The sequence below is a fragment of the Sesamum indicum genome, linkage group LG16 (assembly GCF_000512975.1).
Source record: "Sesamum indicum cultivar Zhongzhi No. 13 linkage group LG16, S_indicum_v1.0, whole genome shotgun sequence".
Taxonomy (NCBI): Eukaryota; Viridiplantae; Streptophyta; class Magnoliopsida; order Lamiales; family Pedaliaceae; genus Sesamum; species Sesamum indicum.
The window spans coordinates 2,676,562-2,704,523 of NC_026160.1; the positions used below are offsets into that span (position 1 = coordinate 2,676,562).

General features: G+C 35.0%; 1 protein-coding gene and 1 pseudogene across 2 annotated transcripts; both read right to left on the minus strand.

The window, feature by feature from the left end:
• Positions 1,305–26,147, minus strand: LOC105178638 (UDP-glycosyltransferase 71E1-like). 2 transcript variants are annotated; one of them, XM_020699396.1, is made up of 2 exons: positions 24,620–26,147; positions 1,305–1,356 (listed from the first exon to the last, which is right to left on the minus strand). In XM_020699396.1, the coding sequence occupies exons 1-2, from the start codon at positions 26,021–26,023 to the stop codon at positions 1,312–1,314; spliced, it is 1,449 nt and encodes a 482-aa protein (XP_020555055.1). In that variant the 5' UTR covers positions 26,024–26,147; the 3' UTR covers positions 1,305–1,311. The 2 variants fall into 2 exon arrangements, with proteins under 2 accessions (XP_020555055.1, XP_011100451.1); XM_011102149.2 differs by lacking the exon at positions 1,305–1,356 and having other exon boundaries at positions 24,443–26,141.
• On the minus strand, positions 11,179–12,621 carry LOC105178689 (annotated as a pseudogene).

Sequence of the window (27,962 nt, forward strand, 5' to 3'; positions counted from 1 at the left end):
CAAGCTTTTTCTTGAAAACATCAAGAGACTTATCCAAAGGAACTTTAGTGAAAACCCTCTTGCCTGGTGGGATAGGAACAAAATCGAGACTACTCTAAAAGTCAAAGAAAAATGCAAGTACGTACAAACCAATCCAAATGAACATAGAGGATAAGAAGGATATGCAGATGATTATTAAAGAGCATATCAATCTTGAACTCATCGAACCTGGAGTCTCCACATACAGTACCCCTAGATTTCTGGTAGAAACCATGGTGAGATAAAGAGAGATAAACACAGGTTGGTAATTACATTCCTTGTAGAGAACACTTACTTAATTGAATTAAAGGAGCAAAAGTGTTTTCTAAATTTGATTGCAGATCTGGTTTTTAATCAGAATAAGATAGAGAGTGAATCAAAGAAATTTACTGCATTCTCCACACCACAGGGACAATATATCTGGAATGTGCTTTCAATGGGTCTAGCTAATGCATCCCAGATATTTCAAAGAAAAATGGATAATCTTTTTAAAGAATATTTTGAATTCATGTTCGTCAACATTGACGACATACTGATTGCATCTAAAAATATGAAAGATCATATTAAACATTTTGAAATATTTTTCGATGCATGCCATAAAAAACGTTCAAAGGTTCTTATTGACAAAACAGGAATTGAGTTTATGGAGAAAATATGCAATTTTGCAAACGTACTCAAAGACAAGAAGCATTTGCAAAATCTTTTAAGAGTTGTTAATTTTGCAGGCATCTTCATTAAGGATCTTTCATGATACAGGAAGGATTTCTGACCACTTTTAAAGGAAACGGAAAGTTCAAAGTGGAAATAGGAAGAAATTCACACGAAAAGGGTTCGTGAGCTGAAGCAGACTTTATACCTCAAATTAAAGTAATAATTTTGATTGATTTAGTTTTAATATGTGTCAAGTCTATAATTCTTATATCTATGTTAATATCTTATTGAATGGCCTAATAAGTAACTACTTTTAGTATACCTATTACATTCTTATTAGTAACTATATTAATAAAACTATAATATGTAACCAAATGCTTTAATATTTAATTTTTAGTTTGTAATACTATTATTTATATTTTTTTCCTAACCTCCAACTTTCTCACCCATACAATTTTCATGAATTTTAACTTCCTAAGCTAATAACTTTTATCTCCTTTCTTTCATATTTAAATCATCAATTAAAATATTTAATAAACAATAATGATCAAATTTAAATTTTTATTTATGGTGCACGACAAAAATGATAGTGTGACGAAAAAGATAACCAACGCACACAAGAAATTAATTGCTATCACGTCGTCATGCCACATTGTTCATTACATTTTCTATGAAACGTCCAACGAAGTAGAAGGATGATCCATTTTCCAGTTTCTTATATGTATAGTAGATATTGTTATTATAAATATATATATATATATATATATATGCATGTATTGTAATATTTAAATGGTAATGCCATCCATCAAATTAGTGGCAGACAACGTGGTGCTGCCACTTTATAAATATATTTATTTTTCTGTTTTTTTTAATAATTTTTAATCACTTTTGTTAATTTATAATTTGACCCCTAAATTGATTTAATATATATAATTTATCCCCAAATATTTTATAAAGCTCTAATTTACTCCCTTCAAGTTTTAATATATTCAAAATTTCAATCTATAATTTATTTACTAATTAACTAAATTTCGTAAATATTTTACCAATTAATCCCACAGGTATCTATTATAATCTTGGAACCGTCACATTAGGTCTGCACTTCCACTTGAACTGGCAGTCTAACTAGGACAATCCTTGGACATATGTCCTCTACCTCTACCGCTATAACAGATCCTGGGTATAGTACTTGGTCCCCAACATTGTCCCAAATATCGTCTCCTGGATATAGTATGTGGTCCCCAACATTGTCCTAAATGTCATCTCCCACAAGTAGAACAACTTGGTATGCAGGCTACCCCTCTACTACAACCTTGTCGACCTGCCCTAGTCCAACATAAGGCATAGTAGATGAATTGTGCTCAATCGTATCTCTATTGAAGCCCATTGGTTCACTAAACCTTTGCTGGCTACTTCCACGAAAAGCAGGACCACCACACAAGAAGTTTCCACTTCCGGCTGAAGACGAACGACCGGTACGCTTCTTGGTCTACCTACTTAAATCCCCTACTGTATACATTGACTTTCTCTTCACTTCCCCTTTCTTCTTATCTTCGGTTACTGTTTCTTCTATCCGTACAACTAACTCAACAAGAGTTTCTAAAATTCGTAATTCTAACTGCAAGGCCCTTTTTAATCTCTGGTCGTAGTCCCTACTTGAAACGGTAACATTGATCTTCCTGTGTCACTACCGCTTCTGGTGCATACTTGGTTAATGCAGCAAAATAGAGTTCATATCTACTGTTGTTTGATCATCTCCTTAGACTAAGTTTAAAAACTCCATCCTCTTCTTATTTTAGAACATTTTAGGTCTGTATTTATCATCGAACTTTCTCTAAAACTTAGCCTATGTTATCTCTCTTGGTTTATATACCCTCTTTACTGACCTTCACTAAATTAGTGCATTCCTCACGAACAAAGAAACAACATACTTAAGTCAGTTCTTTAGAGTGCAATTCACTAAGCTCATCACGTCTTCAATTTTTCCCACCATCTCTCTGCAATCTCTACGTCTAAGGTACACTGAATTTTTGTAGTTTCCATCTTCCTACTTCTTTCATAATTACGGTCAATTGCGGGAACTATTGGTGTTGGCGCTGGAGTAAGTGCGTGTGTCTGTGCAGGTAACTGTTCTCGAACCTGTGCTTGGACTTGGAAAGCTATTTGAAATATCTGTGCATACTCTGGTGGTAACCCTGCTACTGGAGCATCACTAGGAGGAATTGGAGCATTAGCACCAGCACTCTCTCGACCTATATCCACCCCACCTGCACTCTCAAGTGTAACCGAGCCCTCTGCAGACTCCACTGACTCTTCCCTAGTGGTTACTTGGTCAGCACGTACACCTTGAGAAGTCATTCTACATTAAATAATTCTATCATTAGACACATTTCAAATTCAACATATCACCCTAGAAACGTAGACTTGCTCTAATACCACCCAAGTTAGCAACCTTTATGACACTACACTTAATTACCACAGATTATTATACCCTTTTCCTAATTTTGACTTACGTTACAATAAGTTTCCATTTAACAAGAAAAATAAATTCTAATTTCTTTTATCAATATAATATGTAAATATCATATGAGATAATAAACATCATCAACAATTTATACTTACTTCCCTCATATGTTCTCATATACACAACTTTAAAGGAAAATAACACAATAGCCAGATGTACATAATTATAAACGCAAACCAGACAAAAGACTAGTATATTCAATGTTAAAATAACCAAAAGTTTGGGCTTCAGATGTCACGGCTCACCCACCTAATAAGAGTGATAGCATGGCTCAAAATTCAATACGGCTAGTTAGTGTCCTGAAAAATACATGACAAGAACTGAGCTTCGTACTCAATTAGTATAGCTAACCAATCTATATATATGCATATGTAGCAAGTCAGGTATAATGCAATTATTTCAAACAACACTCGTCATATAATGACAATAGATATAAGTAATAACACATGGCCACAATCATATATCAGCCCACGACATAATATTTGACGTTATAGTTTATCTTCTTAGGACCCTACTTAATCGAACTGAAGTGTATTACTAAATCAGTTTTGTCTGCCATCATCATCATCTCAATTCCAATATCTCATCCGATATCACACAACACGCTGCTCGTCATTAATCATATCATCAAAAGATATTGTAGCGTGCCTCCTCCCATTAAGGTAAGCCACCTTTCACTTTAAATCACAACATCTATATTTTTAACTTCATCATTCAATTTTATTTATATATAATTATATTAATAATTACTCTCTCTTCAATAACTTTCTCATTCGATTCCATTCCACAATTAGCTATACGATCACAAAATCATTCATCTAACATCCGTACAACACAACCACAGATAAATACATAATAACAATTTCGCATATACTAACGCAATCCGAACAAATAGTCACTATTTACAATCAAATATATAAACAATAAACATATAATATCCAATTATATATATAAGTCTAATTAGCTATACTTACTTCAAATCTCACAATGATTGAGTCAACATAAAGAGTTGATCAAGCCCCTACTTTATTATCACGTTATATGTATAGTCAATATATTAAAAATATTATAAATTCTAAATAAGATATTAAATAATATTCATACATTTCCGTCAATATTTTAATATTTCATTTATATAAAATTTTAAATTTTTGTTCCATTTTCTTTTAAATAACTAAACTTCCTAGGTATATATTTATTTTATCAATTTGTTCATAAGAGTTGATTTTATCAAACTCCTCATATTTTTATAGCTACCATTCTTTATAACATCCCTGTCTTAGACTATTATAATATTCTCATTTTTCTTTTTAATAATCGTAAATTTCTCAAATATAACTTTTTAATATTTTTTAAATATAATTTTTGAATATTTCTATAAATTTTCTATCAATTTCTTGCTGTTTTAGAATTCAATTAAACACCAATACATATAATTATGCATTTGGTTAATAGGTCCTATGGAATTGAGTAAATTAACTATAGTAATGATTAAATCTAAAAAATCTAATAATTTAATTAACCAATTATAATATTTTTATGTCAAATGGAATATTTAATTCAACACAAGCTTAAATGATCAAACTCATATAATTTTTCTATTAAATAGTACATTTGTCAATATAAATTACATTTAGTAAATGGACTATTTAAATAATATAATAATATAAGTTAATACAAATTAAAATAAAATTTTTTCATACCTATTTTCATTGCGCCTGAGTGTGTGTGTGTGTGTGTAAATATACTGAGTTTGTGTTTGTGTGTTTTGTTATTTTTCTGTGCTTTTTTTTTTAGAGGAAATGCACTCAAATTAACTGGCTAAATCAGCAAGTAGAACAATGTCCGGTCTTGGGGGGAGAAGGGAAGAATCTCTTTCCAAATTCAAGGACATCGCAACAAGAAGTTGGTAACTGAGTTTCTTGATCGGCGAATAAAAGAGAAAGAACCAGACTCAAATTGTACAGAAAAAAATGAATGTCTAACACCAACAGACTAATGACTCAAATGTGCATAGGATTTCTTGTTCGAAAGAGATACACAGTCCCCTTCAAGTATCACCCTAACCCATTGCTTCCGGCATGCAAGTCAAATGACTTCCCTAGCTGCATAAGCTTCCGCCACCTCTGCCAAGCCTCCCCTTTCCATCCTCCAAGACAACCAATCAAAATACATCCCCGCAACGTCCGGTGCCACTACTCCAAGACCCATGGCCGTCTCTCCTTGAAGTGTAGCCCCGTCAAAATTGATCTTGATACACTTATTAGGCGGAGGGTGCCATGAGATTGGTGCAGCAATCTAACATTCTTCCTCGCATTGCGTTGAGAATTAAATAAGAAAAGGTAGCCTCGCGCAAAGTCGACCACCTATAGGGGAAAGAGGAAGGCTTTTTATGCAAGTTTCATGTTCCTAGACCACCAAATTGTCCAATAAATCATCATAACCAATTCAAAATCTGAGGGAGACAATTAATGTTGAAGACCCTTGGTCCTATCCTCCATAGACAATGCCTGACCCTCTAAATCATGCCATCCTAAGTTCGAAAGTGCCCATACCTGTCATGCAAAGGACCATTGAAGAAAGGGGTGGATGGGGGTTTCAGCCTCCCATCCACAAAACGGGCAGCAAATCATTTCAGATGGTAGCCTGCGCTGCAAATTCCTAACCGTCGGTTGGATGTCGTGAACCACGCGCCACATGAACACCTTCGTCATATTTGGAATATGAGATTACCAAATAGTGTGCCACACAGACTTCAACCAGCTCTCCCCACTAGTTCCCATCAGAGAGGTCTAGACAAAGCGCTCGAAAAGAAGGTATACGAGGTCTTCAAGGGTCTTGCAAGCGTTCAACAAATGGCCCATCCCAATACGCCATCTACCTGAACGTAAAAGACTCATAACCGCATACATACTTCGCCACATAGGATTGATGGGTCCCTCATTGAGCATCAAAGAGGTGGGTTCGAGGAAAATATTTGGTTTTCAAACCTCTACGAACTAAGTTGTTTGACCTCGATAAAAGCCTGGTTGTTTGGCAAGTAGAGCTAAGTTGTAAGCCTCTGGATTATGACAACCCAATCCACCGTCTAGCTTACTCATGCACATCTTGTCCCAAGCAAGCCAATGAATTTTCCTCCGATCACCGTCATGCCAAATCGACCGCTAAGGACTGGAACTCCTTAAGTAGAGTATGTGGTAACCGAAAGCACGACATCGCATATGACGGAATTTCCTGTACAACGGCTAGAATGAGGACAACCTTACCCGCATGACAAAACATCTTTTCATGCCACCCCAAAATTTGTCTCCACATACGATCCATTAGCTTAGCAAACAGACCCTCTTCGATTGGAACGCCATCGCTGGAAATCCAAGGTAAATTTCATGCTTGTTCTCTAGGTGGATCTCCAAAGTCTCCGCCAAGTGTTGTTGAGTCTCCATGGGAGTATTGCTACTGAAAGTAGCAGAAGAGTTTTGGAGATTGATCTCTTGTCCCGAAGAAAGTTTATAGGTATCTAGAATATATCGAACATGCTGCACCGTAGTCAAATTTGGTAAACAAAACACCTGGTATCATATGCAAATACTAAGTGAAATATACAAGGGGCGCCTTCACAATTATTCACGCCTAAGGCAGTCTCGTTTCCACCGCCACATGAAATAATGAACTAAGAGACTCTGTGCAAGGAATAAACAAATAAGGGAATAGGGGGTTCCCTTGATGGAGCTCCCTTTGGGGGATAGTAGAACCAAATTGTGAACCACCCCAATACAAATGAGTAAGAAATTGACGTCACACAAAGCATAATAAGGTCAATAAAAAGACAAGGAAAGCCAAACTTACCCACCACTCTTTGGAGGAATGGCAATTCCACTTGATCATGTGCTTTGCTGAAGTCAAGCTTAAGATTCATGGAGTGCTTCCTCCATGGGTGTTAAGAAAATGATTAATCTCAGAAGCAAGCAAGACATTATCTATAATATGACGACCTGGAACAAACACCGCTAGAGAGGGAGAAATGATACTTTCAAGCTAAGGTTTTCAGTCGATTAGTAATGATTTCAGAGACAATCTTATACACAACATTACACAAATTTATGGGATGGCATTAAGTTAGAGACCACCGTAGTTTACTCTTAGGAATGAGCACGATGTTCGTATCATTGAAGCCAACAGGAAAAATACAATTATTGAGAAAATTTAGCACACAAGAGACGACATCAGCTTTGATAACATGCTAAAACCTTTGGAAGAAAAGGGGAGGCATGTCGTTTGGGCCTAAGGATTTCAATGGGGATATATTAAAGAGAGCATTTGTTCCCTCAACTTGCATAAAGTGTCCTTCCAAATCCTTTGCCATCGATGAGTCCACCACGACTGGGATATGCTTGGTTCCATGTTGAATATCATTGGGAAGAGGCTTACTTGAACTAAACACTATCCCAAAATAGTCGATTACACACTACTGCACCCCTTCCGCTGTTTCTGCCCGTGAGCTATCCAAATTTTGCAATTTACGGATTGAGTTGGTTTGATATCTATATCTTGCTTTAGCATGAAAAAAATTGGAATTTTGATACCCCTCCTTCAGCAACAAGTCCTTACTCCCTTGTTTCCAAAAGATCTCTTCTTAAGTGATTAACTTAGTAAGTCTAGCTCTGTCCCTGAACTCCCTTTCCTTTGAGTCTTCAAACGCTACAAATAGCTTGAGTGTCACTAAAGACTCTTCCAATTCCTTAATTCTATCCCTTGTTTCCAGACCAATGAAACGTCCCTAACAGGACAATTTAGATCCAACTACTGCAATCTTTTTCCTAATCTGTTAGCACCCAAAATTGCCGCTAGAGATGTCCAAGGCCATGCAACAATGTCCTCACAACTGGGTTCTTAGAGGCATACCGCTTCGAAGTTAAAACACTTCCGATATCCTAATAGCTACCACTATACCGACGGCCGAAGCTCAATATGCAATCCGTTATTGATCTGAGTATGAAAAGCTTGTGACCATAGCTCATTTGAGAGGCTTGGTCAAGCCACTCACAAATTGTGTTCGGCTTCTGTTGATTATTGCACCACGTGAATGCGGGGCCTCAAAATCCCAAATGGTGCAACTCACAATGCGTCGGGCAATTACGAAAGTTTCGAATCTGCCACTCAGCCCTCAAAGGACCTCCCTCCTTTTTAGAATGTTTAAGTATTTTGTTGAATTCGTCAACACATAACCAAGGCCTCACCAATTGAGAGTGCAGCCATCAAAGAAGTTTCGAAAATTCCACCCTTTAATTCGTATCCAGTTCACCATAAACGCTTGAAAACCGCCACTAATCCCTGGTCTCTTCCAGAATCAATATGCCAATGAAAGAACTACTGAAAGTGCACTTTCACAAGTTTTTGCCATAACAACGCCAAACCACCACTTTTTCCTTCCAACTTTACACAAATGCCAAATAGATTCAACCGTTTTTTCACAACCTCAATTTGACTAGTTGAACATTTGGTCTCTTCGAGAAAGACCAAAAGGGGTTTATAGACTCTAAAAAGATCCTAGAGTCCTTTGATTGTCCAAAGGTTCCCCAACCCTTGGCAGTTCCACACTAAGAGGCTCATAGCGCTAGGTGGGGCTATGAGGCAACCTCTACCGAGATATTGGTCATATCTGATAGCACACCACCAGTTATGCTAGGTTTTTTAGGGGAGAGATCCGCAGCTTCCACAATCTCATCCATCATTGTTTTGGAAGCGAGGTTGGGTTGACACAGAATTAGGACGTGATTTTTTCGTATATTTACGCTTTTGGGTAAGTGCCAACACAGGGCAGTGGATAAGGGAAGGGATATTAGTTACGGGCAAGGACGCATAGGGTTTAGCATAGGGAGTTGCAAGAGTTCATATGGAGTATCTCGGACGATAGAAGAAATGACGGTAGACATAATTAGGGTAACGATATCAATTAGAGTATCTCCTGACATAGAGGAAGGAGGATGCCAGATGAGCAGGGGTTTTGGGCAGGGGCATGGAGAAAAAGGGTAGAGGAAAAAGGGTTCTCGGGGGTGGATATGATTGAGGAAGGCTGGGCAGGGGCAAGGTTGTAATTTCGAAGATCAGGAACAGGGGAGAGCATTTTATGAGTAGGCTCACGAAGGTGCCCAATATGGGTCCACCTCACTTAAATTCAATAGCGGGTGTGGAGACTGGATCGTTCTGGGAGCTGAAACGGGGTCAAGATATCTGGACTTTGGACTGAGTGTCTTCTCTATTGGGGGAAGTGAGTTCTCATAGCCACTGGGTGCACCACTAGCAACCAAGGACCAAAGAGTGCATTCTCTCCAGGTCAACAATATCCGCCTGAATACGAGCTTCACACCACTTCGAAATATGTCCAATTCAGCCACACAAATAGCAAAAGTTGGGAAGTCTTTCATATGTGAAGGTTACAAGCTGTTCATCTCCCAACACCGTATGGATTTCCATGGCTCGAGGTAGAGGCTTCGGAACATCAAAGGCAACCCTAATCCTCATGAACGAAACCCACGATTGCAGACCCTTTTGCTGATCAACATCTTTAAGGCATCCAATCTTATCAGCGAAGAATCTAGCGATGTCCTTGGTCATCTTTTTGAGAGGTAGATTGTGAATTCGAGCATGAAAGTCACACCAAGTAAGATCCATATTGGCGGGGTTTTCATTCTATACCACCTTAGCTAGCACAATCAAATTCTTCTTGAAATCCCATGGCTCGCTCGCTAATACCCGTTCGTGATCAAAGGTGTGAAAGAATTTCAATAGGAAATTATCATTCTCAATTAATGTGATTTCCATGCCCTTTGTTGGATTCTGTGATGATTGAAGAACGGATTTAAAGCTTTCACATGATAGGGTTTGTGGGAAAGGATACGCCCAACCACATGAAACCCGCAAGTGCCAAGATCAGAGTGCCATACCCTAGATGGCATCACCACTCCCAACTCCTCTTCCTTCGTGAGAACCAAATCTTTACCTAATTGATTCAACGCAGCCTACATAAGATGATATACAATGCCAAACGAGAAAACCCAAGTCGTGAGAGACAAGAACAGAGGCTTGCACCAACCACCATAGAAAGATCAAGGTAAATCAGGACACGCTTTAGTAAAGCAGTAAACAACTGCAGTAATGTAACAGGAAAAGGAAAGTAGGAAGAAAAGGACAAAAATGTAGATCGAGAGCAGAAATAAGTGAGCACAAAAATATAGGAGTGTGACAAATCTAAACAAAACAAAATCAATAAAGAAGGAAAGCAATAAAGGGGATTATGGAGGGAGCACGCAAGAATAGAACGTCGACACATAGCAAAGCTAATGATAAAATCGTCCTGTCGTCTGAAGGGTGCATGGGCACCGCAAAAGAAAAAAAAATATCCTAATTAAGAAAAGGGAAGGGGGATCGCTCATGTGAGGGAAGAGACTCTCATGCAAGAGAAAACTGTCTTTCTCCTTGTTATCTGTACGTGTGCTTACTTTTGTGTGTGCAATTGTTGTATTAAAGAGAAAAGGTGAGGCGGTGGGTGATGGTCCACCCACTAATTCTCATCTTTTCTTATATTTTTTTGTTTTATTTAAATTCTTTTAAAAAATTCTCATTATGTACTATCAATTAATATAATTTAGCCCAAGTATTTTATAAAACTTCAATTTATTTTGTTCATATTTTAGTATATTCAAATTTCAACTTATAATTTAGTTATAATTAAATTTAAAATATTGTAATAAACTAATTAGTCTTTTAATTATGTATAAAATTTTATGTACATCGAGATAGAAAGAAGTGAGAAAGAATTCGTTTCTTTTTGCCATCATTTCTAATATTCTCAACACGCTCGATGAGTGATAAAGCCAAAATTTAGGATTTAAATTGGTGTAAAATAACTTATGATTATTCTTATTGGAGGAACTTATACATGATGCTGAAAGATAGATGTAATGCCCTTGACTTCACCTAAGGCTGACACAAGAACTATTTCAAGAAATATTATTGACGACATTCTCAACGAAACGTTTCAAGTAATTGTACGAAGACCCTCCTTCCATTAGGGCGTTTCTGCTCTTTTCTTTCAATGCTCTCACCTTAACCCGAATTTCATTCTTCGGGTCCATTAGCTGCCTGATTGCTTTCTCTATCGTCTCTGTGCCCACAATCACGTTAGCTTTTTTCTTATAATCCATCTTAATCTCAACTGTCATTTCAAACTCCTTCACCAGCAAGAACGCATTGACCTGCTGCTCTGCAGACAACGGCCACACGGCCATCGGCACTCCCCACCACACACTTTCCAACACGGAGTTCCACCCACAGTGCGACACAAATCCTCCCACGGCAGAGTGAGATAACACTGCCATTTGAGGCGCCCACCCGATCACTTTACCCATGTCAGTAGTTCGTCCCAGGAACCCTTCTGGTAATACTTCTTCCCAATTCTCATACTCTCCTGGAAACAAAACCTTTTCTTTCGAAGGCGGCTTCCTCAGGGACCACAAAAACCGATGTCCACTGTTTTCCAGGGCCACAGCAATCTCCTTCACCTGATCCCCTTCCAAATATCCATGCGTACCAAAGCAAAGAAACACGACAGAAGAATCAGGTTGCTTGTCGAGCCACCTCATGTTTCCGCGTGCTGTTGCTTTTCCTGCTCAATTTTGTTCTCATCAGCTTGAAGTATTCGACCCACAGGATAAACTGGTGGGATTTTCTTATCATCAGAGAATGACCTAATCTGGTGGGTTTCGAACTCGAGAAATGTGTTCACAATAATCCCTTTGGTTTCTCTAAAGCTTTTGGCGAAGTCAAGGAAACCACTGTCCTCCTCAAACACCGGTGAAGGCCATACCGCAACAGGAACGGGGTTAACGTATGTGGGTATTGATGTCGCAGCATCTGAATTCTTGTACTCCATCACGTCCACATTATTGTCATCTCTGAGACTCTGGAGATGGAACATGAGCCCGAGCGTTGCTGAACCCGAACTGATGAACATGTAAGTCGGAACTCCAAGCTCGTTGGCGACATCAATCATGGGTGTGCAGAACATGTCGATTACAAAGCCTGCAAGCCTACCGACCTCGAAATCTTTATAATCTCAGCCACAGCGTCCCTGACAGTGCCTTTCTGGCTCTCGATGTATCGAAAGAAGTTCTTGGAAGATTTCATCAGCTTTGTAAAGGTGGGCTCGTCTTCGGGCAGTTGGACTACTTTTACTCGGGCGTCAGGCGAGTTCTTAGTGTAAGAACTGATCAGCGTATCAATTGGTAGCTTCATCACGAGGACTGTGATCGAGAGGCGTTCGTCTCTGTCGGCCAGGAGCTTCGCCGTCTTCACTGCTGTTGCCAGGTGACTCATTATAGGGAAAGGAACAAAGACTAGGCTGGTTAATTTTTGGTCCGCCGACATGTTTTCTTATGACACAAAAATCAATTTTCGGCAAATAGTAAAATCTTCACAAGATTGTAATTTAATCTATTGTAGATATCTAAAGATTCTGACATACTTGTAGTCAAATGATTTTAGTAGAAAAAGTTGAAAATCGTAGCAAAAATTAAAAATAAATAATGTTTGTCCACATGTTTTAAGAAGATGCTATTTTTGCTAAACATTTTCACTTGTCTTTTGGTAATAATAATAATTTTTTCTTAAAAAGTAATATATTTATTTTAATTAGTATATGTCATATCTAATTTTATAAGCATTTGTCATTTATAGAACATTGAATACTAATGGAAAAACTGAATGTAATTCAAACATGTTTTCACTATGTAATATATATAATTTTTCATTCATGCACAAAATAAACTTTGCATGATTGTCAAAAAATATATTTTTTAATTAAGCATAACAATTTAATTTATATTTCTGTGTTCTTTCATTCTCCAGAAATGGCTGTTAAAGAGCCATTAAGAGCCAGCCTCTTTAAATGGCTGGTTCTTGCTGGCTCATGGTTAACGAACTGATAACACTACTGTTTTCTTTTTCCTCCCAAAAACTTCTAAAAGCCTCTGTGGCGAAAAACCTTTGTGGTTTCTTGTTCAAAAGCCTTAGTGGCAAATCCTTGGTGGATTCTTGAGTATAACCTTTGTGGTTATAAGCCTTTGTGGCTTCCGTGAAATCCGAGCAACCGTAAGTAGGGTTGTGGCCTTCGGCCTTGCTAGGCCCTGGTCTTAGACCTTTGAGCCGATCATTCTGAAACTGTTAATGTCCCCCCATTCTGTAATATTGTTGTTCCCCGGTTTATTTCTTGTATGCTTATTTATAAGTTTTTGTAATTTCTTATATTGTAAATTTGCCGGAGACTGATCCACTTTCAACAGTGGGATCAGAGCGGGGTTAAGTCTCTGGCCTGAAAAGCCACTCACGGTAACATCTTTCTAACTCTTGAACTCCTTTAATTCTTCCGGTCCCAGATCCCCAAACCCTTACCGCTAAACTCCCTTGGCCAGGCTCGTGAAGCCGTCGGGTATCTAGTGGAGAGGTAGTCAAGGCCCCTGCAATTTACTATTATAAATCTGTGATATTATACTATTACTCGTTTTCTATTGGTACTCTGCTTTCTATTAATTTTCTGGAAATTGCTCTGTGATCTATAAGTGACTTGTTGTTTTTTTCTGAAAAAAAAAATGTTTGGATATAATCTTCAACCATTTGATGGAAAATCTGATTTTACCATTTGGCAACAGAAAATGAAAGGCATTTTAATACAACAAAAGGTCTTTAAAGCTATTGATGGAAATTACTCTGAAACTGTTTCTGAAGAAAAATGGTTTGAAAATGATGAATATGCTTATAGTTCTATTATTTTAAACCTGTTTGATACTGTAATTAGAAAAGTAGGAAAACAAAATACTGCTAAAGAACTTTGGAATAAATTAGAGGAACTTTATACAGAAACATCTCTTCCTAGTAAATTATTTCTTTTAGAAATTTTTTTTAGATATAAGCTGGACCTTTCTAAAAATATTGATGAATTTACTAAATTAATTCAAGACATAAAACTCACTGGGGATAAAAATATAGATGATTATACTCCTATAGTTTTATTAAATGCTATACCTGAGTCTTATGGTGATGTTAAGGCAGCAATAAAATATGATCGTGATAATGTGACTCTAGAAACTGTTATTAGTGGTTTAAAACAAAAGAAATGGATTTAAAAACAAATACTCCTAGTAGTAGTAATAATGAAGTAAATTTTGTAAGAGGGAGACCTAAAACTAGGAATAATAATAATAATTCTAAGTTCAGAAAATACAGTAAAAGTCGTAGTAGAAGTAGGGGAAGAAGTCCCTCTAGAAATAGATATAACAATAATAAAAGAGATGAAGATAAAAACACCAAAAAGGATTTTAGGTGTTATATGGAGGAAGAGGTCACTTTATTAAGGATTGTAAGAAACCTAAAAAGAATCAACAAAATAATGAATCTGCTAATGTTTTAGAAGAAACTACTGATGAAGTTTATATTATATCTGATGTAAATTTTGTTGAAAATTCTTTAAATAAATTTGAATGGCTTGTGGACTCTGGATGTACTTTTCATATGACACCTTACAAAGAGATTTTGATAAATTTTAAAACTGAAAAGGCTAGGTTTTGTGTCAATGGCAAACCAAAAATTATGTGATGTGCTTGGTTATGGTGATACATGTCTTACTTTTGAAAATGGTTCAAAAATTACCCTTAAGAATGTTAGGTATGTCCCTAATCTTGCCCATAATCTGATTTCATGCTCTGCCCTAGAAGAGGAAGGGTTAGAGGGGAAGTGGGTTAAAGGGATAATGAAAATTTCTAAGGGTTCCATGACCATTTTCAAAGCAGTTAAAAAGAGAAATTTGTATTTGTGCACTGTCAAGTATGATTCTTTTTCTGGAAATGTCTCCACAGAAAATAAATCTGAAATTTGGCATAAAAGATTGGGTCATATCAGTTTTAGGGGACTTGAGTTATTACACAAAAATGGTTTCTTGCATAAAAAACCCCTTTGTTTTGAATTTTTGTGATGATTGCATATTAGGAAAACAACACAAAGTACATTTTCCTACCTCCTCGTACCCATCTCCCATTTCCTCAAAATCCATCCTAGAATATGTACATGCAAATGTATGGGGTCCTGCTAATATAAGTACACATGGGGGTAATAAGTATTTTCTCTCTATTATAGATAATTACTCTAGAAAAGTATTTGGTTTTCTTATGAAGCAAAAATCTGATGTTTTTGAAAATTTTCAGAACTAGAAAACTTTGGTTGAAAACCAAACTGGTCGTAAGCTTAAAGCTTTAAGAACTGATAATGGCTTGGAGACAGTTTTCTGAATTATGTGATAAGTATGGTATTAAAAGACACAAAAACCACACCATATACTCCTCAACAAAACGGGGTAGCTGAAAGAATGAATAGGACTCTATTGAATAAAGTAAGATGTCTTTTAATTAGTTCTGATTTACCAAAAACTTTTTGGGGTGAAGTTTTATTAACTGCAGCATATTTGATAAATAGATCGCCCTCTATGCCTTTACTTGGAAATATTCCTGAAAAAGTTTGGTCAAATTCTGATGTTGATTTTTCTTCTCTGCGCATTTTTGGATGTTCTGCTTTTTGTCATAATAATGGTGATAAGCTTGACCCTAGATCTCAAAAATGTGTATTTATTGGTTATCCACCTGGAATAAAAGGATATAGATTATGGCTTAGGAATCAACCAGGTTTTAAAGTTGTAGTTAGCAGAGATGTGATATTTAATGAAACTGAAATGCCATGTTTAAATAATTCCTCAAAATTACTAAAGATTATAATATTGAAAACACCTTTAATAAGGTGGAACCTAGCAATGAGGATAACCAACAAGGGAAAGAATAGTAAATAGAGAAGAAAATCAAGAAGAAAACAATAATGAAGATCTTGAAAATGAAAATCCAAACACTTACCAGTTAGTAAGAGATAGAGAACCTAGGGAACGTAGGATTCCTTCTAGGTTTAAAGATTATCACTTAGCTCTAAATGCTGAAAATTTAGAACCAAGCTCTTATGAAGAAGCTTTAGAAAGTTCAAATTCCAAAGAATGGATAATTGCTATGACTGAAGAAATAAAAGCTTTAAAAAATAATAACACTTGGGTTTTAGTTTCAAAATCTAAAAATGCTTCTATTATTGACTGTAAATGGATTTTCAAAATAAAAGAAGAAAACAATGCTAAAAGATTTAAAGCAAGACTTGTAGCAAAAGGTTTCACACAAAAAGAAGGCATTGATTTTACTGAAATCTTTTCTCCTGTGGTTAAATTTACTACTGTTCGAATTATGTTTGCATTAGTTGTCATTTTAATTGGGAATTAAAACATATGGATGTTAAGACTACTTTCTTGCATGGAAATTTAGATGAGCAGATTTATATGTCTCAGCCTCATGGTTTTGTTGATAAGAAAAATCCAAATCTTGTGTGTTTACTCAAAAAATCCTTATATGGCTTAAAGCAATCCCCTAAGCAGTGGAACAAAAAGTTTGATCAATTCATGCATTCTCTAAATTTTAAAAACAGTGCCTATGATCCATGCTTATATTTCAAGTATGAAAACAATGTGCCCTTGTTTCTTGTTTTATATGTGGATTACATGCTTATAGCTAGTCCTAGTCTCAATATGATTAAGTACTTACAAAACAATTTATGCAAGAATTTTGAAAGGAAAGACTTAGGAGATGCTAAGAAAATTCTTGGAATGAACATTGAAAGAAATAGAACTAAGTCTACTATTTTCTTAAATCAAACTCCTTACATTCAAAGTATTCTTGAAAAGTTTTCCATGGAAAAGTCAAAACCATCGTCTGTTCCTCTTGCTGCACATTTTCAATTAAGTAAAGAACAGTATCCCAAAACAGAGTCTGAAAAAGAAAGAAAGAATAATGTGCCTTATTCAAATGCTATAGGTTCTGTAATGTATCTGATGGTAAGCACTAGGCCTGATATAGCATATGCAGTTAGCTGTTTAAGTTGGTATATGTCAAATCCAGGTACTCTCCACCGGGAAGCTGTTAAATGGCTCTTTAGGTATCTAAATGGGACTAAAAACCATGGAATAACCTTCTCTAAAAACACTAATGGTGTCAAACTTGAAGGTTTTGTGGACTCTAACTATGCTAATGACAAAGATAGTAGGAAGTCAACTACTTCTTATATTTTCACTCTCTGTAATGCATGCATAAATTGGAAATCACAACTACAAAGTATTGTAGCTCTTTCTACTACTGAAGCTGAGTATATAGCAACTACTGAAGCAATTAAAGAAGCAATATGGCTTAAAGGTTTAATTTCTGAAATTGGTTTTCTGGAAAATAAACTTGTAGTTTTCTCTGATAGTCAGTCCAGTATTCAACTATGCAAAAACCCAGTTTTTCACTATAGAACCAAACATATAGATGTGATGTACCATTTTATTAGGGATGTAATAAATAATAGAATAATCAATCTTGGAAAAATAAAGTCAGAAGAAAATCCTGCAGATATGGGAACAAAATGCTTAGCAACTGAAAAATTTAAGAATTGTCTTGATATGCTGTATCTATGAACTGTTATTCCTTAACTTTTCGTTTTTGCAGGTAATGGAAGCAAAGGCAATGATGATCGCCTCTTGACCTGCCATCTTGGTTTGGACCAAGGTGGAAAATGTAAAATGAAATGGCCCAAACCAATATGATTGGGCTCTGCTTACTGGATGGTCGGATTCACTAAATCGCAAACCTCACTAACCCTTCCACCCGGCCCACTTAAAGGTTTGACCCAACAACTCACTTATTTAATCCTTCTCCCTCATTTCTGAACCCTAAATCCGCCGTCTTCATTCTCTTCTCTTCTCCAAACGACCCTTTGGGTCCTTCACCTGTTCTTCGTCTTCTGTGTTCTTTCATTCTCCAGAAATGGCTGTTAAAGAGCCATTAAGAGCCAGCCTCTTTAAATGGCTGGTTCTTGCTGGCTCATGATTAACGAACTGATAACACTACTGTTTTCTTCTTCCTCCCAAAAACTTCTAAAAGCCTCTGTGGTGATAAACCTTTGTGGTTTCTTGTTCAAAAGCCTTAGTGGCAAATCCTTGGTGGATTCTTGAGTATAACCTTTGTGGTCATAAGCCTTTGTGGCTTTCGTGAAACCCGAGCAACCGTAAGTAGGTTTGTGTCCTTCGCCCTTGCTAGGCCCTGGATCTTAGGCCTCTGAGCCGATCATTCTGAAACTGTTAATGTCCCCCCATTCTGTAATATTGTTGTTCCCTGATTTATTTCTTGTTTCCTTAATCTTGTTCTATAGGCTTCTTGTAATTTGTATTAGAAAGGCCTGCAATATTTGTAAGTTTCTGTAATTTTTTATATTGTAAATTTGCCGGAGACCGAACCACTTTCAACAAGGACATGCAGTTCTTTTGAAGTTCTATATAAAGACGTGAAGTTGACGGGCTATTTGTTTAGTGTTTTACGCAGTTAGACATGGAAAGCTGTAAGAGGAAGTAATATTTGTTTAGTTCAAGAGAATCACGATGATAAGATTTAAAATTAAAATTAGCTGTAGATTTAAAATTGTTCACAGGGAAAGCTGTAGCAAGGAATTTAATTAGCTTCATTTGGCACATGAACACTCTCACATGCTTGTTTTGTGAACGTGCGAGTTACACCGCTATCCATGATCTTGTTATGTAATTATTAAGGTGGACTGTTCAAACTGATTGAATCTTATTACTGCATGCTCTGCAGATTTTTTAGATCAAAATATTTGAGTAACTTATATGCATAATCGTTCCCGATTGACTGTTGTTTGACGTTGCATTGCTCTACACCATCCTCTCATTAAATTAAAAGACAAAACGAGCAAAAGTAATTTTCATAATTGCAGCCACAAGCTGGCGACGAGCCCCTTTTGAAATTCCATTGATGCATTATGACATAACAAATTGGATAAAAAAATAATCGTTTATGAATTAAGAAAATTGTTAATTTGTTATTTTCTATATTTTGGGATGAATATATTTACTTTTTGAAACACTAAATAAATTACTTAGTAAAATATATTTAAAAAATAGATATAACAATTATGTAACAACGACAGGAAATAATATTTGTTTAGTTCACGAGAATCACGATGATAAGATTGTTGTCTATATAATACAAGTCAACTGAACAGGAAGTTGCAAAAAAAAAATCTTTTTTTTTCTTTCTTTATTTTTTATTTTTATTTTTAAAAAATATGATGTATTGATTTATATATATTTTTTATTAGTAATATATTTTAAAATATAAAATATTATTTATTATATGCACGTAAGAATGTCGTGCCATGACGGTAAGTATTATTAAAAACAAATATATATATATATATATAAATATATTTCAAGTCGGTAGTTGAACGAGTCACGGTTATGTTTTTTTTCTTAAGAAAAAAATTGCATGAACTAACGACTAATGAATCCAACAATTTTCCTTTTTTTTTTAATAATTTAAGCATTATTTTGTTATAATTAATATGTAATTCATTTTAATAATAAATTATAATTTAATATTTCCAATTACAATAATTATTTACAATTATAATATTATTAATATTTTATTTAAATTTTAAATTTTGAAAGCATTAATAGTTATAATTATATAAAATATTTTATTATTTTTAATAACTAATAAATTCTAAAATTTTTTAGGCATTAAATCATAATGTTGCTTAACTATTGATGCAACTTTAGGTTTATATGTAGCAAATACCTCTTGAACGTGAGAGCAAAGAATTTAAAATTAGCTTCATATCCATGATCTCATTATGTAATCACTAAGGTGGACTGTTCAAACTGATTGAATCTTGTTACTGCATGCTCTACAGATTTTTTGGATCATATTTTAAAAATTTATATGCATAATCATTCCGCGGTTTGTAATTGTTTAATATTGCACTGCTCTACACCATCCTCTCATTAAATTAAAAGACAAAACAAGCAAAAGTAATTTTCATAATTGCAGTCACAGGCTGGCGACGAGCCCCTTTTGGAATTCCATTGATGCATTACGACATAACAATATTTTCAGAATCAAACCGGGAATCAAATCGATCAAATTATTGAGTCACTAGTCACTAGTCCGATTAGTTAAATCGAATTGAAAAAATCAATAGAATCAGACTATATTATATATATATATGCATATAGATATATATAACATATTAAAAAATAAAATTATATTTATATAAAAAAGATTAAAATTTTTAAATTAAATTTCTTCCAATTAAATAATAATAATAATTTGAAAAAATATAACAAGAAATATAAACAAAATAAATCTAGTAATTAACTAATAAATATATATTAATTTGAAATTCCATTGATGCATTATGACATAACAAATGCTAGGTATGATGTATACATGTCAGAATGTTTAACATGTAGCAAGTGTGAATAAAGGTAGAGTCTAAACTTTGGACGCATTTGTTATGTGTCCAAATCAGCTAACATTACAACTGCAACTTCACCCAATTATTAATTATTCATCAATTTTGACAACTCCCATTTCTTTTTTAGATGTTCATATTTTGGCTTTTTACCAACTCTTGCAAATGAGGCCTTCCTTGATCAGATAATTTTAAAAACTAATCATGATTATTTTTCTTTATAAAAGTGATTGCGCGTCATTGTAACACCACCACATCAATTTTTTATTGTGTTGATAATATTTTAAGTTGGTTTAAATATAATTTCTTGATTCATATATTTTATTCTCATTTATAATTTTACCATATATCAAATTATAATTTTTTTATGTGTTTGTTCCCATTGTGAAAAGACTTTTATTTTCTTAGTATTATTGTAAACAATAAATCAAAATTAGCTTTAGACAAATTAGTTTTAGAAGATAAAATTATATCAAAATAAGACTATTTAAGAGTTCTAAATTCTAATGCCTCTAAACTACTTGGACATTAATGGTAAATATATCCAACTTAAAAAAAGAAATAGATAAATAATATTTCTACATGATTAATTGAGTTAGAAATTATTTTTAAATATTAAAAATATTAATTTATTAAGCAGGGTAAAATTTAAAATAAATAGTGATGCTTGGAAAACACGCAGGGGTCCAATGGATATGGACTATTGTTCAAAATTTGGGTCGAAGGGGGGACCTGCAAAAAGGCATTAGCACTCCGACGCCCAAGTTAGTATTAGATTCAAGATAAAATAAATCGAAAAATTAAGTACATTTGAATGAAAATCTATATATGGTGAATAAAGTTGGTGAAAGTGCAAAAACATGTGATAATATACTTAAAAAGAGCTTAAGGGATAGTTTGGAGAGTAAGAGAAATGTCCCCCGTTTGAAAGGACCAAACCTGTATTTATAGGAGAGTGCCCCCATTGTTAGGGGTGTTGAAATGGGTGACCAAAAGTCAATTGGATTGGTTGTTTTCATTCGCCAATCTGTATCAAATAATATTGAATTGATGGTTACGGTAAGAATTCATCAAGTTGGCAGTGTGTTTCGTTGTACTTATCACTTATATTGAATGGGTATTCACTGTCACAACGAAATACCCACAGACCAAAAGGTGAAACTTGTAGAGTTAGGCTGCGCATATGTTTGACAGCTTGAAACCAACTCCTAAGGGTTGATTTGAAACGTTCCAAGTCGAGGACCTCGAAACAGGGCATTAAGGGTCCTATAGAGACTTGCACTAAGTACTGCAATCGTGTTCCATCGGCAGGAGACGTAAGTGGTCTGTTCAGTTTTAGTTGGTTAGCTGGCAAGGTAGTCGACCGACTGAACTGACTCGCAGGAATCGTCATAACGTAGCCTTTTAAAGCTTGGTCTGTATGACTGAGATTCCCAATTTTAATAGTATGAATTAGTCCTCGAACTTTTTCTTTTAGCTGAAAACTATCAGGGCAAAATGGTCATAAATGGGCTGATAGACCAAAATTGAGAACATTTGAAAAACACAGTATCAAAATTGCCTCCGCAAAAGTTAGAGGATCAAATTGGCCGAAAATTGCAATATTGCCTTCATTTTTACTCTTGAAATGAATAAATTGACTTATTTTGAAAGGAATATTATTACTTATCAGCATGTGCAAATAATATAATTATAATTTATAAAAAGGGAAGTATATATTTTTTATATCATAGTTCAAGATAAATGAAAGATAATTCAATGATGTCACTAATCGTTATACAAATTTAGTTAACATCACTACAAGAAATATGAAACCTTGCAATGACTAATTACTTAGTGAAAAGTGAAAAATCGTATTAAATAATCATTAGTCACCTAAAAACTATTAACCATGGTTTCAGTAGGTGAGTTCAGAATGTTAATTATAGTTGGAAAGCACGACAAGTATTTTGGTGATGGCTAAGTATGGCAAATATTTTGGCCTTAAGAAGATCATGCACAATAAAAAAAGAATACAAATTGTAATGACGTTCAATTTATTTTTAAGGTTCTGTTAAATTTTAGAACGACATTTGTAATTGTCCAATGCTTGTTCAAAGGAGAGAAGTTCGAAAAACTTTGTGACGACTTCGTTAAAGTCGTTTGAAATTCGGAAGGAACGTCGTAATAATAAGAGAAACCCATTATAACAATTGATCGATATACAAATTTTACAAAATTGAATTTGAATGCAATTTGTAATATATTTTGGAACGAATTTTGTAATACATATATATATATTTATACTTTAATATGATTTTGAATAGGATTTGGGACGCGGTTATTGATTTCTGGAATGACTTTCGTATCTAGGTTTTTTATGCCTTTTGTAGAAGTTTTAGTTCTAATCCCCGTTACAAGAACCTATTACAAATTCAGTATTTCTTTCTAATAAATTGTTTGTTTTAGTTTTAATATTTTTTAAAAATTTTTATTAATTAAATTCTTAATTTTACTTTTGAATAATTTAATTTTAATATTCCTTATTATAATAATTTATTTAATTTTAATTTATAAAATTAATATTCTAAAAATTATGAAATTTAAATATTTAAATAAATTAAAATACAACTAAATATTAAACACACAATTACTAAAATAGAATAAATAATAATTTAAATAGTATTTTAATTCAACTTAAACGAAAAAAAAAAGGGGATCCCTAATCTAAATTAGGCTCTCCATCAACAGCATCAGCATTGTCCCGTGCATTATCGTCGGGGTTGGGTTTCTGCTGGAGGTTGGGACCAATCAGGCGACCTACTGAGCTGTGTCTCCGATGCAAAAAACCTATATATCGATGCAAAAAAAGTATATATATAATTATCGGTATAATTTTCGAACTAAAAATTAATAATTCCTAAAAGTTTATAAAACAAAAAAAAAAAGCTTTATTTACTTTGATAATCGTATTAAATGAATTACTGGATTATCATTTACTAAATGACAGATAAAAAAGCTCTGTATAAGTTGTTAACATGATAAATTTTATCAAATATTTACTTTAATGTATCCACATGAGTTTGGTAGAAAAATTACCTTTGAGCTCTCGTTTCAAAATTTAATAGATAATAAAATATTATTATTATTATTACTATTGTTGTTGTTGTTGTTATTATTATTATTATTATTATTATTATTATTATTTTATTATCATTATTGTTGTTGTTATTGTTATTATTATTATTATTATTATTATTGTTATTGTTATTACTATGATTATTCAGTTAAATTTTAAGGGTACAATGATCATTTTCATCTAGTGCAACTTTAGGACTAATTTTATATCACCTCCCAATGTGATATTAATTATTCAGGTGTAACAGTAATTAGTACAGAGTTTTAATTTTATATCGGATCTCTATACAAGAAAATAAATACTGTATTAACCTATAATAATTTTTTTATACATGCTTTATACATCAAATTAAAGTAATAATTTTGATTGATTTAATTTTGTATGTGTCAAGTCTATAATTCTTATTTCTATGTTAATATCTTATTGAATGGCCTAATAAGTAACTATTTTTAGTATATCTATTACATTTTTATTAGTAATTATATTAAAAAAACTATAATATGTAACCAAATGTTTCAATATTTAATTTTTAATTTGTAATACTATTAACCAAATATTTTACTATTTAATATTTTTTTCCTAACCTCCAACTTTGTCACCCATACATTTTCGTGAATTTTTAACTTCCTAAGCTAATAACTTTTGTCTCCTACTTTCTTTCATATTTAAATCATACAATTAAAATATTTGATAAACAATAATGATCAAATTTAAATTTTTATTTATGGTGCACGACAAAAATGATAGTGTGACACGCCCTTCTCAAAACTAAGGAGTCAACGAAAAAGATAACCAACGCATACAAGAAATTAATTGCTATCACGTCGTCATGCCACATTGTTCATTACATTTTCTATGAAACGTCCAACGAAATCGAAGGATGATCCATTTTCCACCAAAGCCATCCTACTTTTCAACTTCATTGCTTCAACATTGACCCGAATCTCACTCTGGGGCTGCATCAGGCGCCTGATTCCATTCTCTATCTCCTCAGCTGTTACATTCATATTGCTACCACCCATCAAGTTCCTCCTATAGTCCATCTTTATCTCCACTGCCACTCCCAAATCCTTCACCAACTGGAAAGCATTCATTTGCTGCTCAGCCGACAACGGCCACACCGCCATCGGCACTCCGCACCACATGCTTTCCAGTGTCGAGTTCCATCCGCAATGTGATACGAATCCTCCGACAGCACGGTGGGACAAAACGGCAATTTGAGGCGCCCACCCGATCACCTTCCCAATGCCCGCATTACGTTCCAGGAACCCTTCTGGTAATACTTCTTCAAGGTTATCGTACTCGCCTGGAGTCCGGAATTTGTGTTCATTTGCAGGCTTCCTCAGTGACCATAAAAATCGGTGTCCACTATTTTCGAGCGCCACCGCGATTTCCTTCACCTGGTTTTCGTCATCGAAACATCCCGTGCTTCCGAAGCAGAGAAAGACCACTGACGAATCAGGCTGCTCATCAAGCCACTTCATGATCACTTCATACCTGGGGTTGCGATCATTTTCATCGTGTGAATGAAGTATTGGTCCGACCGAGTAAACTGGTGGGATGTTGTCATCCTCCGAAAGGGACTTCATCGCGTGGGATTCTAACTCCAGGAAAGTGTTTACAACGATTCCCTTAACTTCTCTGAATCTCTTGACGCAATCGAGAAACACCATTCTGCCACCATCCTTAAGAAACATTATAGCAGGCAATAACTTGGCAGGGACAGGGATTTTGTACGACGGAATGTACAGCTCCTCGCCTGAGTTCTCGTACACAGTCACGTCTTGATTTTGATAATCCCTCAGGCCCTGGAAATGGAAGACAAGCCCCAGCGCTGAAGCCCCCGACGTGAAAAACATGTAGGTCGGAACGTCAAACTCATTGGCCACGTCAATCATGGAAGTGCAAATCATGTCGATCACAAATCCGGCTAGCCCACAGTTTGGACCAAAATCTTGGACTATTTTAGTCACCGAGTTTCTGACGGGATCCTTATGATTCTCGATGAATTGTTCATCAGAGGTCACGGGGGAGCTCATCGACATCGACAGGGAGTTGATGTTTGTAATGTCTATGAAACGAATCCTGGAATTTGATTCGGGGGAATAGTAATGAGCGCCGCTATTAGGATCGAAAGAGGGCTTCATAACGAGCACAGTTATGGAGAGGCGTTCGTCTCTGTCGATTAGCAGTTTGGCCATCTCCACTGTTGCTAGTAGGTGCCCTCTTCCGGGAGAAGGAATGAACACCAGCTCTGCTTTGGTCTTTCCACTCATTTTCGCTCACTTTGTGAAACGGAAGTTTGCTCTACGGGGGTTAATACCTGGATAAGGAGAGGGCCAGCGGTGTTGAAAAAGCTAGAAAGGACAAGGAGTGATGTCATGGATTTGCTGTCAATTTTAACATTGTTTGCTGGATGCCCAATAAAGTTTCTTTCATGGAGAAAGAGACATTAAAAGAAATGTAATATTTAATTGTTGTTAATTATTATAATTAAAAAGAATAATCATAATAAATAATTATTAATTATTAATTAAATTACACTCTCCAAATAAATTATTACCACTTGGACGTGACAGTGGGAAATATACATATCGCTTGTACTTGTTTTGTATCGAGTGAACACGAATCTCAATTTGTTCACATGTTCGCTCTCATTTTCGGACTAAACCACAGTAAAGTAAACACTGTAGCTAGAATGATGCACGCAGCCTTGGTAAGTATAATTTGGGTCAAATTCATTTTTACCCTTTGTGATATACGAAAATATCAAAAACCCCCATAAAAATTTTAATATAAAAAACTACTCCTGTGTTATGAATAAATTATCACACTGTCCCCTGGTCAACAATTCCAGTCCCATGGATTTCATAAAATTTTGCACATTTAGTCTTTATTCATCTCTAATTGCGTGCTAATATCCAAGCCTTGAAAAATGTTATCAGAGTCTAGGTTTATTGAAGAAATATATGATTATATTATATTTTGATATTATTTATCCACTAATGGAGGAGACTCTCCAAGAGAAAATAGAATCGAACGAAAGTTCGAGTTATTTTGAAAACAGAAAATATTTTCAAATTTTGAAAATACAAAAAAGAGAATTTCTAATGGAAATTCTTGACAAGTGTTACAATGGTCCCAAGAGGATTAATCCAAAACTTCTCACGCCAGAAGAAGAGCAAGAGTTGAGAAATTTTGAGGTTCGACAAGTACTACCAGGAAATGCAGTGAGGCGTCTACACTCGACAGAAGTCCATGGTAGAATTCCAGCCAGGAGAAGCGGAACGGGTAAATTCCTGCATAATTTCAGTTCCGAAAACTATAAAAGATTGGAAAGAACTCGAGCGGATACATCAAAGATCTCCCAAGATTTAAGGGAGATACAAAAGACAGTTCAAGACTATGGACATAGGTTACTCCATATACCTATGAAAATAGAATCCTTGAGCCAAAAGTTGGACGAAGTCTTTAAGATCCTTCCCGATCTACACAAGGGCCTTACAGATCTGAAGACAAATTACAGATCTGAATAAAAACCAAAGGGAGAGCCCTGTGACATCTAGATCCAGATAGGAGCGAATTAGGGACGCCCTTGGAACAATACCTCTTCTAAACCAGAAGAGGAAGGCCACGGAGATTCCAAAGTCGAAGTCCAGAGAAGATCTGATTATCGCATCTATCAGATCTATAAAATAATGGAGATAACAAGAGCGGATCTATCAGATCTACAAGAATTGGCAGAATCCTTTTCTCAACATAGAATTGTGGATTTAATCAATATCCAGACAAATGAAATCACTCCAGCACTACCACCGCCGGAGGGAAGTATATGTTCAAATAATCATCCACAGGATCAACCGATGAGAGAAAGTGCTGATTTCCACAATAATGCCACTCCAATATTTGTGGGAACCAGGCTAAAAGAAAATCCAGGAAAGAATTCAAAGAGAGTGCTTGAAAGTACACCTTGGGCAAGGACCATGCTCCAGCCTTTACATCCATATGGTGCTATACTGATCCTGGATATTACCGATTTCCGAAATACCGAGAAATTGATAGACGAATGGGTTGCAGCGATCAAGATAGTAGCAACTACTCTAGAGCTCGACAAAGAAAACTTCATAAAGCTTGTGGAGTTGAGCTTGGAGGGATCGGTGAAGATCGGATGGGATAATACCCAAAAAAATATTAAAGTCAGAATCTTTGGCGGAG